We start from the raw sequence: 15,054 nt of genomic DNA, 5'->3' as shown, positions 1-15,054 counted from the left end.
TTCGCGGTTTTCTCTTTATACAAAATTACACATAAATCTCCGCCGCGGCGGAACGGAAATTCCGCATTGAATTATTTTTGAGAAATATGAGAGGACCGTTCATAATAATCGATGAAATATTAATGATTTTTTGTCATTAGATAATATGAGATCAATATGCGAAATTTGGGTAGTTGATTACATGCAATGCGCCCCCATTCCTATATGGACTTTAGCGATCGCTATGCAGTAGCGCTAATGTACATAACGTAATAAATTATTCCGGTCAAATATAACTTGGATTTGCATCGCAGGATTCGAACTCTAACAATAAGTGACACATGACGAATAAGCTGCGTTATCCCCTATCCGTATACCCTAGTGCTAACGTGTCACGTGGGAATTCGCGAAATTTTCATTTAAATTGCTGTTCCCACTGCCATATACGTTGCTGCGTTGCTACTTCCGATGCAATACCCGGTGCACCTCTCACCCGTTCAACCCCGTGGGGGACAAATCATTTCGGCTAAACTCCTACTGAATAACAATTACACCGTTAGCCCCTAATTAGAACCGTCAATCACCTAGATATATACGCATGATGTGACATAAATAATTTCTAATAGTACTAACTGTGGGGTAAGACGTGCATACTTATATCGATGTCTCTGTATTTTCTGAACGAGAGTGCATTTCCTTTGAAACTGCAGCGGGGGAGAATATGAAAGTTCTTTGTTTTTTATTTTTTTTTTAGTTGTGCAGCAGCCTGCAAACTGCATAGTACGTACATACGGAACGTGTGTCTCCAATCGGCTCCTTTTGCAATTCAATTTGTAGAACTGTTCGGTTCCATACGTTTGGAATCCACCACTGTAGAAACGAAAACTGCGTACACAGAAAAGGGGAACGGGAGACCTTGCACTAGCTAGCTGCTCCGTTTCGTCCGCAGTATCGTTCGTTCGTACATATTTCTACACGTGTGTGTATGTATATGTTTACATTTACGATATATATACACATCGATCCAGGATATCACATTCACCTCTGGTATTCGAGTGTAAACAAGACCTACGATGCTGCAAACTCGAATTTCGGATATTGCCCCAACCGGCTAGTTTCAACACATGTATATATTTATACGAAACGAAAGCCAAACTCCGGCTACTACTGGGGCTGAAGAAACTTTGCATAATCCTCGGAGGTTGATCCTTTTATGAGAAATAGTTCATGTTTTTGTTATTTTATCTTTGTCACATCCATTATAACAGTTAAATCTAGACCGTCAGAAGATTAGAAAAAAATCTATGAAGTATAGGGACGAAAATCAATAAAACATTATGAGACAAATTCTTGTAGGATTGAGGATGAAAATCATGTACGACTTTCGTTCAGCCGTGAAAAACTCATTTAGCATTCTATGTGGTATTTTACGTGTATGTACGTGATCCCGGCAATTTTCCGTTCCAGGCTTTGATTTACATGCATAAGAGACAGGGGGTGGGGGGGGGAGGGAAAAAATAGAAAAAACTCACGCACATCCGTGACCTGGACGAACGAGTTTCGGAGAGAAGGGTGTCAGTCGTCAGTCGGGTGGTTCAGGATTGTTGACAGGTTCGCTAGGACGAGCCCCATTTAAATGTCACTGCCGAATAGATCCCATCGAAACAACTGACGTTGTACGCTGACGGGTGAGAGGGCCAATATTCAAATATTTTCGAGATTTCATCCCCAGGGGAACGGGACGGGATGGGACTCAACCGACGTAACATTTGGAACACATAGTTAACAGCTATACTGCTGCCACATACCTCTCTTCTGGAGCAGAATTTTAAATTGAAATAATACACGTCGAATACTTCAGAACCGCTGTCATATCATCCTCGATACGTCCATAACTTGTTTACCTATTTTTATTTTTTACCCTCATTTTTTATTCAACGCACTTATAGGAGAAAATTTTGATCCGATGTACTCCGTAAAGGAAGAAGATGTTCGTGAAGTATCAAAATTGAAGTGATATTATATTTACTTATTCATTTATTACAAATTCAACATTCTCAGATCTTTATCAAGCGACGGTTACAGGTATAGTACAATTAACCGATAAATCAAAGATGGCTTACGTATATACAGAATGATTATAACTTATTAATTCGCGTATAAAAACAGACGTAGATATATATCACAGATTAAAAACCATTCTCTAACAAAATTAAATGGTGTAGTTAAGACTTCGCAAAAAACAAGTAAGCAGAATTTCAAGTACCTTCACAACCTGAATAACAATAAGGGCGTGTAATATAAGCACAATTATTTCAATCTTGTACATATGCTGCAATCTCTCTGTCAGGGCAATGTAAATGCGACGAGATGCTCTGCTGCTAAATTCACTCAGTCTCAACATCGTGTGATGTAGATTGTCATGCTCACTGCACTCATTATCTGAAAATCGACCAGATGAAATGCTTATCCAAGGAATCCCTGATTTTTGACAATCAGTTAATCTTACCGAAATCACAACAATTCTCCTCTTCTAGAGCAGGCAAATATTTATCCAACAATATTTCAGCACGTTCTGTTGTATTGTCGACAGTCCTAAGTATAGTGACTCCGGTTTCTGTGGACATTACTCGGTCAGCCTGCTGCCAGCTATACGATCTCAAGTAATGTACCCTGTATGAAGTGCAGATCCTAACAACGCTCATATATTGCTCAGTCTCTTGTTTCAATTCCTGTAAAGTTTGAAGTGCAGGCTTGAGCCGCTGCAACAAAACCAACTTTGTACGGTGCAGGATCTGTAAAAACAAGATTCCACATTACCAAAAGATTGATTCAATTCACAAAAAGGACTGGAGTAGCCTTGTTACAAACTTGCTTCGGGTCTTCTTTTATGATGGGCAATTTAATCTCAACATAATCCAGGCCCTGGCACAATGTCCGATCCAATGTGAATATTGGCTTTTCCATGAGCCGGGCAACAGGCAGTGCTGTTTTTTCAACAACCATACTGAAAACATTTTCGACAGTATCGAGTGCTCGGTGAATCACAGTATTTGCTCCCTTGACATGGCTGTACACCTCAGCAGATTTATCCCATAGGTAGTGAACACTTGGGATTTGGAGTGCTCGATCTAAGGACTGAATCCTATAATATTGCTCCGGCATTTCTGATTCTAGTAATGTAGATTTCTCTCATCTATCCATCAAAGTCAAGGTCAAGGTTATGGATCAAGGAAAAATTTTGAAGACCTGTGAATCCGAAATAATTGTTCACATGGAGAGGGCAATAGTTGAAACAGAACGAGAATTAATTCATGTTTGCTGACTTGAAATTGAAATGTAATATCATGCAGTTTTACTTACCAGTTGTACTGAGTAAATGTCGAACAGTGTAAGAGATGATGGGTCTCTGTTTATCAACGTCACCGTACCTTGATCCCTGACTCAACTTTTATTTATTTTATTAATTACGATTTACGAGCCACAACCAAAGCTCATCGATCATCACAGTTCACCCACAGCTGGCGTCTGTAACCTGAAGAAAATTGCAACGTGTTTGCCAGTGGTTGCAAGCTGCAGCGACTGCAATACTCAACGACTGCAGCTCCATAGTGCTGCCACCTCCGTCTTGTTTGAGGTCACTGACCCCAAGTTTAAATAGCTCCTGGAATTTTTATCGGAATTTTGACACACACCACCGCACGTGGTAGACTATGCATTCTGATTGGCTAAAGAGGCGCCATTCTGAATCTTTAGCCTATAAAGGCACCAGATTATAACCAATGAATGCCTCCGGCAGAGCTTCGATTCATTTAAAAAGCCGTGATCTGCGAACCTTTAAAAAATCACGCATTACATTGCAAGGCATGTGAAAATTAACTCACTGACTTTGGCACTTAATTATTCTTATTCATCTAAAGTTTTCTATGTTTTAAAAAAAGTACATATATTTTTATACATCTAATCAATTTACATGATATTATAAACATTTCAATATTGTTTGTACAAAAATGTAGCAAATTTAACGATTTATGCATCGAGCGAAAAATTCGCTTAGAATAATTATAGCACAATTAAATCACTCGATATTTCCTTAACTTCCGACGAGGCATATACACGTACAAGAATAAGTTCTTTCTCAATACGAGAATTGATACGAGTAAAAAATTTCATTACGTAAAATACTATATATAGCTTCTTAAATCGTTTTTTGTTCTTTAAAAATAAGTATAAACATTTAGGAAAAAGATTTTACACAGTCATCTATCGGCCCTGGTCACAAATCGATGTGCGTTATATGTTATCAGTCATGGCAGGACACTGTGAAAATCTAAATATCTAAACAACCATCATACAACATACGATTATAACATATTCTAATACGATGTGATAGGCTGTTGCTCGGTATACTCACGACCAAACAATTAAACCTATTTGATTAACTATTTCTTTTCCTTATTTTCCGTTTCGTCATCCACCTTCTCTTCCGCAGGACTGCTGGCGTTTTCGCCATCTTCTTTGTCGGTACCCAGAAGCTTTGTGAGGTGAAGGATCGACATTGCACTGTTCATATATGCGGTAACATCTTCTTTCTTTATTGTCTTCAGTTGAGCTGAAATCGAATGGTATACTCTTCTAGCTGTCTTTGTTGATAGCTGCCCGACGGTCTGCACAGTATGGAGAACCTTATTTTCTTCGGCCGAAATCGGAGCTACGGAATTTTTGTCATACAGTTACATAATATTACAAGACAACAACTATAGTTTAGCGATAAGACCGATAGATTTGGGTAAAATTTGTAAGAACGAATATCCAGTTGAATTGTTTTTTACTTTACCTGGTACCACATGCTCAACACCGGTAACTTCGGGAAAATATTGATCCAAAAGTCGGTTCACCACTTGGCTGGTGTTGTCGACGCCTTGGACTGCCATGTTACCAAATTGTGTGTCAAGAAGTTCGTTTGCCTTCGTCAGAGCCGATTCTTTGAGCGATGAGGCTTGTTGGGTAGCCGAATCCTTAGCTGCGGTTAGCTTTTCGAGAGCCGGTGTTAAAGAGCTGCTCAGGACTGCCTTAGCCGCTTCAGCGATCTGCGAAAAAAATATCTGTACATGTACAAAATGAAAATAGAACTAAATAAGAATTTCCTATTCTGAAAATATAAATTGGTAAACTGCGCTACCTGTTGTGGTTGGTGGGCCGCCGATTCCCTGACGTTAGAAACCTTTTGCTCGACTATATCGAGTCCCTTACAAAGAGTTTGATCTACGGCGTTTATTGGTTTTTCAAATTTTTTCACAAGAGGTGTTGCAATCGGCGCTGCGGTTGCTGAAGCATATTGTAGTCCAGATTCCGCGTAGCCTAGGGCCCAGTTCAAAAGGTCGCTTGATTCTTTGACGTAGGTATAAGTTGAGCCCGTTTTTTCGATCGCAGATTGTACCATGGGCATGTTGCAAACTCTGTCAAAAACTTCAAGATGATGACCGCTCTCAACCTTCGATTGATCACCTTCAACCTTTTCCGTTGCGTTCGCAGACATTTCGACTGTAACGAAAAATTCGGTTCATAACTATTAATGACGCACTTCAATAAGTAGTAATAGAGAATATAGTTCCGCGATTCCGTCATCGTTTGCACACACATCTAGCAGGGCCAACTCATAACGTCACGTGATTTTACAAAATTACATAATTATTTCTGGATCGCTTAATGTAGACGAATTTGCGATAGCAGCGAAATGCCGGGTGTCACAGTCCTATGATTCAATACCAGTCCAAGTCGCGGGATGACTAGTCAAAGCCGATATATAAAAAAGAAAATAAAATAAACTCATAGTTGAAAAACTGTTGGAATGAATTCATAGAACTGTGGTTCAGATAACGGGTGACTCGATGTCTGATATGAATGTGCAGCATCAACTAGGAATTCTGAAAAAAATGTCCTGTGCTCTGAATCATCAATAAAATTATTACAACAAGCTGTGTCGTTATGTAACTTGACCAGAGTGTTATTCTTCGCTATGGATTTATACCTAATCTGCATGGATAAGAAATCATTGAGTTTGGATTTCACTTTGGACTTTGTATCGTATATAAAGTGCTAAGACATCATCAAACAACAGAATGAACGTAACGCTTGTGAGCAAAGATCATAGGTGGATACCATCACTTTTATTTCTGTAAGAAAAAATAATTTTACTTTCCTCTGATGGAAATAGTAGTTCAAAATAATTAGCCACGATTCTGCATCGTTAATCATTAACATCTAATCCATGAATTGTGATGAAACATCCACCGATATTGCACTCATCGAAATACCTAAAGGCATTTCAAGTTCAAGCGTAGCGAAAAAAATTAAGATAAATAAACGCTTTGCGATTTGTGATCAATTTTTTCACTCACAGTTCTTCAATTCAGTATAAAGATGAGATGCGACGAATTATAACTGCAACGATGCAAGCCTGCAACGATGTAAAGTTTGATAAGAAACGCCCGTTCACTGTAGGTTCAACAAGTTTTGCGACTTTCCAAGATCCCCGACGAAATACTACTGACTCTTGCCCAGAAAAGCTTGGTGAAGTTATCCCTAGGGACTGTTGAATCGTTAGCCAGCACTTCTGAAAGTAGTGCTCGGTGGATAGATTGCGACGAAGCATTGCGACGTAACTTAAGCGGGGCATCGACACCAGGGGCGTATCAGCCTCCCCAAAAACCAGAAACTTTCGTCGGTCGGTTAAAATATGGTTGAAATAAAATACCCAAGCTCCGAACCGTCCTCAGTGACAATCTAATTGATATAATTTCACGTACATGTATGAGGACGAAGCGGTTCTCGCGAAATGCCTACGAGCGGGAAAAGATCGAAGTTTTTCAACCGCATATGGATTGCATTTTTGGATTTTCATACTTTGGAAAAAAAATCTTGGGGCTCCAGGAGCACTAGAGTCGCCATTGTTTCGGTGGTGGGAGTCCCGACGTCGAAGAGACCGCTACGCAGCAGGCGCGATGACGTTCTTCATACGATAAACGTGGGGGTCACTTCGATGGACCCATCAACCAACCTTGAACAGCAATCCTCGCAACGTACCCATGACTCATGTACTACGTGTACTCCGAGTGCCTCCACAGCAATGTGGCTGTTAAGAGATTGAATGCAAGTGTTGCAGGCTCTACGTTCAATTTCGAGCCGAACACTTTCATTCTCCGAACAAGGAATCATGAATTACGCATGCCCAGCTATGCGTGCAGTTTGAATATTCGAAAATTCGATGAACCGTAAGCTGTTACAACTGTAATTAGAAGAGGGTATTGCAATGATTTCAAATTATTCTCATTGAACGGTGGGAATACCAGATGAATAGTAGAGAAAAAACGAACATGTGGTCATCAATATCGTCGATTAATAATAAACTTGTTGTTACGATGGCAATTTGATACCGTGCGCGTCTCACATCCTGCAGACCACGTAATCTACGTACGCATGGATCGTGCAAGAAGTTTAACGATTGCCGCAGACGATCGATATCCACTATTGCAGTACGAATGTGAGAGAAATGTGGTATTGCCGTATTGGGATTGAGTGATTGTCAAATGAATATACACATCATGTTCAGAGTGAATCAATCGGTTCTCCGAAATTAACGTACGTATTTTATTAACGAAGAATATTTTTCTGAAATTCATTTAAAAATGGCTTATCCAATGGGGTCAAAATATTTCAACGATTCAAACTCGCGTTTGTGTTTGACTAATATTTGTTCTTTTTTTTTTTTTTTTTTTTTTTTTTCGAACGAACGAACACGAGGAACTCGTCACGATATAATGGTACTCATCACAATTAATATTATCATTGCGTGATCTTAGTACGATAGAAAAACACATATATATTCGTACGCGACTCTAAATATCTAACATATAAATACGAACGGAACATTATTACGAAATATACGTATACATAATAATCGCTTAAAAATATCAGTTCTATGAATTCGTTTGTTTGAGCTGAAATTCATTGTTTTATCTCTTTTTCTATCATTAATTCACGATTGAGTCTTATTGCGATCCTGATCCTTCGGTCCCGCGAGGGATTGAACCTTTTCATTTATCGCATGAAGGTACTGCGCAAGGTGGAGAATCTGCACAATGTTACTGACGTATTCCTTCAGGTCGTCGGTGTTTATTGTTTTTATGTGCTGACGAACGCTACCGTAAACTCGACGCGCAGCTTTGTTAGACAAACGTCCCACCGTCTGCACCGTGTGCAACAATTTATCTTCCTCTGCGGAAACGGGGGCTGGAAAATCGAATATCAACATAATTATATGACTAAGTACAGATTACATCATCAAGCAAAGTTTAGACAAATGAACAACCGTTCTTGTAAATTTACCTGAAACATTTTCTTCGGCCTCAAAAGCTGGGAAATAATGATCGATCAATTTATCGGCGATCGCAGCGGTACTGTCGAGTCCTTGGAGGGCGGCGGTACCGAATTGCGTTCCCAGGATATCGTTGGCTTTATTCCAGCTCAATGTTTTCAAACAAGCGGCTTGCGATGACAACAGTTCGTTGGCGTACGCGATTTTTGATACCGCGGGTTGCACCGTCTGTACGGCTAGAGTAAACGCGCTCTCCAAGATCTAAAAATAAGCAACTCGCGTTAAATCGGGCAGAAGAACCACGCAACGGAAATGAGAAATAAATTAGAAGAATTCAATGTCACGATGGTACGGAACAGTTTCGATCAAAAACTCACCGTTTCGGGCTTCTCTTTGACAATGGGAACTTTTTCTTCGATTTTATCGAGCCCCCAGCAAAGCGTGTGGTCGACAAGTTGTATGGAATTTTCGAGTCTCTTAGCTATCGGAGCTGCGATTGGTACGGCCTGCCTCGTAGCGCTGCTCAAAGATGCTTCGGCGTTCGATAATGCCCAATGAACAAGTTGGTGGGAATCTTTGACTCTCATATAGGTTGACGCAGACTTTGTAAACGCCAACTCTATAATAGGCAGCCCCATTACTCGGTTAAACAATTCAATTTGAGGTAGTCGAACCGTCTCGGAAGCCATTCTGCTGCTTTCTACGGATCAGTCCAGACAGACAGGAAGTTAAAACGTCGATAGCGACAAAATATTTTACAGCAATGAGGGTGTTAAGGGTCGCATCTGTTGATTTCTTTTTCAATTCATCCAAATCCGTCCGTGACGGTTATTTATACGACAATAAGAACGTTCAGCGTACCGAAATTTGAATAATGGAAAAAATATACATCAATGTATCAACGGTACAGATCTTCGCAATAATATTTATGTTATTCGAGTCGACACACAGCAGATGAGGATATACGACTTTCAGATGACCTTCGTCTGTATTCACCGGAAATTTATTACTACGCAAACATATATGTATATACGGTGCATAAGTTTATAAACACTTCAATTGTTTCAACAATTTAATAAAATGATAAACTAGTGAATATAGAGGCCAGTTGTATTAACACCGTTTACAGTCATGTAGTTGAACTTACAATTAGTTCAATTTCGGTAAACGTTGTTGCTCTCGTTGGTTCAGCTCGTTTTTAAACCAAGTTTACTTGAACTTGAACCGCCACATCGAAACTGGCCCTAAACGGTTGAAAAAGCTCGTGTCGTTGGAATTTCAACGCGTAACCTGATATGGTCGTAAATGGAAATATCATTGAGAAAAAGAACAGTTAAAAGCTACGCACGACCATCAAGTTTTTTTCGGGGTTTTAGATTAGCAAATAATTGCCTGTATGATCAACCGAGTGGGACGTTATCCGGATCGCGAACTGGCTGGAAACTTTGGAATTGAATTTCAAAAGATTTACTCACGTTTAACGACGTACTATTGAGAAATATAATAGAACTTTCGGATGAGGATGAACTTGTGGAACACGTTAAGAGTACACAACGGCGACAAGACGAATACGAGAAATTAGTTATACTATCTCTCGTTTATAGGATCGAACGGGACATGCGCAACGTTCAGAATTTGAATGAACTAATCAGAGCGATCCATTCAAACGGTCGTTCACGCCTCGTATAAAACTGAACGCCCGGCTCAGAGGGTTCAAAGTCCGAGTACAGGGAAACCACGAGGACTATTATTATCGTCTGGTGTTACTGATAAAGGTGATTCGCTGAGACTCACTTGAAAATCTATCATCGCCGTACGATCATTGTGATCGGGGTAACCATCACCGGTTATTCCTTAGCAATCGGAAAAACGCGTTGAATGTTCGATTCGAAAATCAATCGGAAGAAATAGTTGGTGGCGCCAATTTAGCGGCAACCTCATTTTTTTCGACGGCAAAGAAGAATTGTTAAATCTTAGTAAAAATCTATCCGAATGAAATTGATCGCTTCATTAGGTTCCGACACTCGAAAAAAGGGGTGTTATCAGCAGCGGCGGTCATGTCACTCGAGATAAGAAAGATAGTGCAACTAGGTATTCACCCTATCGCATAGTCACAAAGCCTTACTGTGCCTAGGAGAGCTAGATCAGTAGACCAAAAAATTCTACTTATTATCCCAATTAAATTTATCCCATCTTGGATTGGCTTCAACGCCGCATGTATAGTTTCTTAACAACCGGTAGAGCCCGAATATCAAAACATAATAATCCTGAACGAATGTCTGGAAATTCAAAATTTAATTCCAAATGCTCGAATAAATGAAAATGATCGATGCAAGGTTCTTCTATACGTCATAACACGTTCTCGCGCAAAAGATCGATCAACGACCGGTTGGCAAACGTATCGATATTACAGCTGCATAAAGCTGCACAAAAAAGTAACAGAACGAATTGAAACATGAATAAATAAATAAACGTACAACTTCCCATGTCAGAGTCTAAGATTACAGGCTTTGCGGTGAGTTGGTCGGGTAGGTCTCACAGCATTAGGTGCGCATATCATATCGGTCTTAATTATATCGACAGACATACAGGGGCAATATGTGGAAACTGGCCACTTCGTACGCCTGACTAGCGTTAACTTAACGTGCGTGGCGTATGGAGTGGCCACTTTACACGTATTATCCCCGTATTATGTGTACGGTCATGCTTCGAGTGCCGAGGAATTTTCCTCACATGTATATCGAATGTACAAAGTCCAAGACTCGTGGTCGATCGTTACGACGAGGTAGGTATAGGTAATGGATGTATAGAGCATTCTTTGTCAACTGGATCCTTCACTCGATCAACCTCAGCGATATTTTTCATACCTAATCAGTATGTACCACTTCCTGATACAAAGTTTTACGAATTATTTCAAACTTTGCGAAACTAACGGTTCGATTACATGATACATTTTTTTTCAGCAATCAAAGATGACGATCAAATTTACCGATCAAATAATTAGATTCATTGCACCTCGAGTTCTACTCGACGAATGTTCAATTGGTATGTACCCTGGGAAATTCAGACCTAGAAGATTACACGAATTTTTGTAATTCAACCGCGTTGGGCTCGAAGATCTATACGTAAAAATTAATTACTCGTGATATATCGGCTGACCGTCGATCTGAATATCGTGATCTGAAGGTATTTCAAATATTTTCGATTCCAATCGGTCCAACAAAATATGCTCCCGAATGTTCAGAGATTCAAAATTTATTCGATAAAGTAATATAGCTATATACGTATACGGAATGTATGAATTTCTAAATCATTGTTTTTGTTACACAGTACTTATTATGACAACTTCCGTCTCTTTTTTCTTGTTTCAGGGACGATAAGATTGCTGTAAAATAATCGCGAAATGTGGGTATATTATTGAGAAAATCGCTACTCAGCACCGTTGGCTAAGACATCGGTAGTCACGAGTACGTGATTGTTGTGATTCTGTTGTCGATTTTGATTGTTGACTGCTTTTCCCGTAGCCGGACGACCAGCTAAAAAAGCTGCGAATTGCTCCTGTCGAAAGAAATGAGAAAAAATGTTTTCAAAAAAATCGATTCAATTAAAGCTCATCTGAGCGAACGAAAGCACACAAAATTGTTGTCATAAGTGCACGACGTGAAAATCTAGTTAAGAACAAAAATAAAAATGAAACAACGGAATTCTAGTCTTGACTGACCATGGGAGTATTAACAAGTGAAAGCGCTTGAAGAAAAACCTTCTTGTTGTAAAAAAAAAAGTCAAAAGATCCAACTTACCAATACGAGATCGGTTGTGGAACCAAGTCTGAGGATGGCAGCACGGACAACAGAAATTTGAGATACGGTTTGCTTTCGATTGTCAGTTACAATCAACATCTGCAGAAACAAGAAAAAAAAAAATAAAAACGGCAACTCTTGATAAGAATGGAGTCATACAAATTTAGATGAAACAGTTTTCGAAAATACGCGGTCAAATTGCATACACAAATCGTAATTGCGAATCATGATATCGGAACAATTCGTTATCACAAACCTGCTGTCTTATCAGCGACGTCCGAATATAATCACAAATGTTTTCAAGTATGCGGTTAATCATCGGATTCCCGCAGTGATTAGAAAAAGATTGGACGAACCGAATGGCGCCGATATTGAAGCACGCAATTCATTTTTCTGAAGAAACGGTGTATTGGTTTTTTTCAAGGCTCGAGTTTTTCTAAGGCCGATGCAATATTCTCACCTTTAATGTAGCTGCGAGAGCGTCGAGTAGCTGATGCGAAGTTCGCACTAGAATTCTAGCGAGTTTTCGCGGTGCTCTGGAAGCCACAGCTGCCGCACCGTTCACCAAATGAACAACCCTGCGTGCCGATTCTCTCGTCAAGAGTACCAAAAGCTGCTCCAAGGTCGCCGGACGTGCCTGATTTTCCGGCTCCGGCAGACTCAGGGTGGCCCACAATTCGCACGCTTTTCTTAGCGCCAATTTTGGATCCGTGGCGATCTAAAATTGAAAGAAAAAAGGGAAAACGAGAAAAGATTTGGCTTGGTTTTTATTTTCCTCCGAAGTAAGAGAAATCAGCAAACTTCGAACTCACGATTTCCACGACGTATAAGAGAACGTGAATGCATTCGGTTCCCTGTTCCTTGAGAGCGCGTGCCTCGGCAACGGTTCGTCGCGTGAGTCGGCGTTGAAGTTTCCTTGAAAAACGAGCCCCGTGATGTATCGTTCTCGCAGTTTTGCTCACCCCTTCCGTCGGATTGGGGTCCGAATTCACTGAAATTTTTCAGGGACACGAATAAATGTTCGAATAAAAATTGATACATCAACGATAACGAAGAAGTTCTACGGAGTTTTGTTTGTCATAATAATAATTAACCAGAGTGTATCTTATTTCATTTCATTACCGTCAGTGGCCTTATCTGTGGGGTCGGGGGGTAGGTAGCGGTCAACGTACTCTTCGGCGACGGTCAGGGCCCCGTCGAGTCTATCGGCGGCCAAGTCAGCCGCATCGCTACCCATCTGCTTGACACTTCCAGCGCGCATCAGAACGGGTTTAACGAATTTTTTCCTCACAAACTCCCTCGTATTGAAGTACATCTGTTTGCGACGTCGGATAAAAACAAAACAACGGATATTAACCGAGTCGAGAATATCGTACAGGGTGAATAAAATATAACGTTATCGCACCGAATTCGATTAGTGCAGCCGACAATCCGTCGGAAAGATCTGTTATGGTGTAAAAAATATTTGATTAAAAAAAAAGAAAAGAAATGATCTTACAAGCTGCGGCGGTAGATTTAGGGCAGGTACTCTATCCTCGACGATATTGATGCCTCTACAGAGTAGCTGATCTATCGTAGCGATCGGTCCGTTGAATACTAGAAGAGCTGGTTTCGCCGAAGCCGTTGCAGCAGCAAGAGATTGCTCCGCGGTATCGAGACTCCAGCTAACCAGGGAATTGGAACGCTGCAGGGCAAACGCGAGAGAATATGTATAATTAATAATGCGGACGACATTATTATGGAGATATGCGTACGCGTACGATTGTAATGAGTATGAAATATCTGTGTATAGGTATAACATATTGAAGACGGCTCCGGCTTTTGCAGCCTCTATTTACAACTGCAATGCTTTTTTCCGTTAAATCTTCTCTCGGTAGGCCGTGATATCTTCAATAGCTGACTGAGGCCAAGGTCAATATTTATTTACTCATATTTTGTTACTCGTTCATCGATAATTTTTCATGTATATGTATCAATTGGTTTTCATATTATATCGTGCAAGTCGAGTATCCAATATTACTAACCATACCAACGAACACTTGCCAACGTAATTGTAATGTGTATGTACCGATCATCGTATTTACTGCAGTTGACGCTGCTGCATTTTAATGTAGGATTTAATTATTCACAGGCATATGTTGTGTGTTATATTTAATTTATACGCCTTCCAACGTGATTGGATTGCGCAACCAGAGGATATATTTAACATTTAATGGCGAGAAGGTGCGATAAAAAAAAAAAAAACAATTAAAGTGACAAGAAAAAAAAAATAGAGAAAAGACGATGTCGTACCTTAATCTTGTCGTAGACATTTCCAGCGATGTGTATTCCACTTTCAACAATTGGTAGACTGGATATTCTAGCTACTGATTCAAATTGCGAAATTTCTGGTGGCTTGTACCTCAAATTGGATCGCGTCATCTTGGTAAAACTGTGACAAAAATTATAATAAGAAAAGGTCTGCATATTAATTTTCTAACACTCGAACCCGTCGATCGCAACATCGCGGATAATGGACAATCAACAGAATTGGAAAAGAAGAAACGAGAAAATTATTTTCATAATCTCGATTAAATTTACCTGTTAAATGCCTCCGTCGGCACGACTACCAAAGTTCTGATATAAAATGGAACGGCGTATTAATTATAAAAAAGATTACGGCGGTAGAACGTATACGGCTATAAAACGTATGCAACGCGTTTCGCTGGGAGAGTTGCTGACAACTGCACGCAGTGGAGTGAGAGTACGAGATATGTCTTAGGTCTGACCTGTGACCGTTCTCGATTAAATGGTCCATCGAAAGAGATGTACCACGAGATGAATACGGTTTGCATCACCCCCTCTTTCGACGTAGAAATTTTTATTTATAGTTTAGCTATAGAACCTGCGAAATGACGT

At 40.0% G+C, this 15,054-nt stretch overlaps 3 protein-coding genes and 1 long non-coding RNA gene across 5 annotated transcripts; 1 reads left to right on the top strand and 3 right to left on the bottom strand.

Moving 5' to 3' along the window:
* Positions 1-1,998: 1,998 nt before the first annotated feature.
* On the bottom strand, positions 1,999-3,589 carry LOC105687015 (perilipin-2-like). Its single transcript, XM_048649093.1, has 5 exons — positions 3,515-3,589; positions 3,343-3,427; positions 2,851-3,170; positions 2,489-2,774; positions 1,999-2,421 (listed from the first exon to the last, which is right to left on the bottom strand). Exons 1-5 carry the CDS (start codon positions 3,587-3,589, stop codon positions 2,192-2,194), a joined length of 996 nt encoding a protein of 331 aa, XP_048505050.1. The 3' UTR covers positions 1,999-2,191.
* Positions 3,590-3,904: 315 nt separating this feature from the next.
* LOC105687079 (lipid storage droplets surface-binding protein 2) lies at positions 3,905-6,634 on the bottom strand. 2 transcript variants are annotated; one of them, XM_048660160.1, is made up of 4 exons: positions 6,381-6,634; positions 5,162-5,523; positions 4,817-5,084; positions 3,905-4,690 (listed from the first exon to the last, which is right to left on the bottom strand). In XM_048660160.1, exons 2-4 carry the CDS (start codon positions 5,516-5,518, stop codon positions 4,422-4,424), a joined length of 894 nt encoding a protein of 297 aa, XP_048516117.1. In that variant the 5' UTR covers positions 5,519-5,523; positions 6,381-6,634; the 3' UTR covers positions 3,905-4,421. The 2 variants fall into 2 exon arrangements, with proteins under 2 accessions (XP_048516117.1, XP_012257861.2); XM_012402438.3 differs by having other exon boundaries at positions 4,817-5,069; positions 6,381-6,631.
* Positions 6,635-7,586: 952 nt separating this feature from the next.
* Positions 7,587-15,050, bottom strand: LOC105687078 (lipid storage droplets surface-binding protein 1-like). The gene is made up of 11 exons (XM_012402436.3): positions 14,737-15,050; positions 14,449-14,587; positions 13,655-13,840; positions 13,279-13,471; positions 12,969-13,147; positions 12,617-12,874; positions 12,157-12,255; positions 11,797-11,914; positions 8,734-9,056; positions 8,368-8,617; positions 7,587-8,271 (listed from the first exon to the last, which is right to left on the bottom strand). Exons 2-11 carry the CDS (start codon positions 14,575-14,577, stop codon positions 8,018-8,020), a joined length of 1,989 nt encoding a protein of 662 aa, XP_012257859.2. The 5' UTR covers positions 14,578-14,587; positions 14,737-15,050; the 3' UTR covers positions 7,587-8,017.
* On the top strand, positions 11,053-11,888 carry LOC125502224. Its single transcript, XR_007280078.1, has 2 exons — positions 11,053-11,401; positions 11,728-11,888. It is a non-coding gene; the product is annotated as an uncharacterized LOC125502224 (long non-coding RNA).
* Positions 15,051-15,054: the final 4 nt, after the last annotated feature.

Source organism: Athalia rosae, chromosome 1, assembly GCF_917208135.1.
Source record: "Athalia rosae chromosome 1, iyAthRosa1.1, whole genome shotgun sequence".
In the NCBI taxonomy this organism is placed as follows: domain Eukaryota; kingdom Metazoa; phylum Arthropoda; class Insecta; order Hymenoptera; family Athaliidae; genus Athalia; species Athalia rosae.
This window is presented reverse-complemented; position numbering and strand designations above follow the sequence as displayed.

Excerpts from the sequence above, each read along its gene's own strand:
- LOC105687015 (XM_048649093.1), bottom strand. The coding sequence starts at position 3,589 with ATGGAGCTGCAGTCGTTGAGTATTGCAGTCGCTGCAGCTTGCAACCAC. Across the intron at positions 3,171-3,342 it reads ACATTTACTCAGTACAACTG|AGAAATCTACATTACTAGAA; the intron begins GTAAGTAAAACT and ends TGGATAGATGAG. Across the intron at positions 2,775-2,850 it reads TAAAAGAAGACCCGAAGCAA|ATCCTGCACCGTACAAAGTT; the intron begins GTTTGTAACAAG and ends TTGTTTTTACAG.
- LOC105687079 (XM_048660160.1), bottom strand. The coding sequence starts at position 5,518 with ATGTCTGCGAACGCAACGGAAAAGGTTGAAGGTGATCAATCGAAGGTT. Across the intron at positions 5,085-5,161 it reads CGGCCCACCAACCACAACAG|ATATTTTTTTCGCAGATCGC; the intron begins GTAGCGCAGTTT and ends GTACATGTACAG. Across the intron at positions 4,691-4,816 it reads TGTTGAGCATGTGGTACCAG|CTCCGATTTCGGCCGAAGAA; the intron begins GTAAAGTAAAAA and ends AAAATTCCGTAG.
- LOC105687078 (XM_012402436.3), bottom strand. The coding sequence starts at position 14,577 with ATGACGCGATCCAATTTGAGGTACAAGCCACCAGAAATTTCGCAATTT. Across the intron at positions 13,472-13,654 it reads TAAATCTACCGCCGCAGCTT|ATGTACTTCAATACGAGGGA; the intron begins GTAAGATCATTT and ends CGTCGCAAACAG. Across the intron at positions 13,148-13,278 it reads CACAGATAAGGCCACTGACG|TGAATTCGGACCCCAATCCG; the intron begins GTAATGAAATGA and ends GAAAAATTTCAG.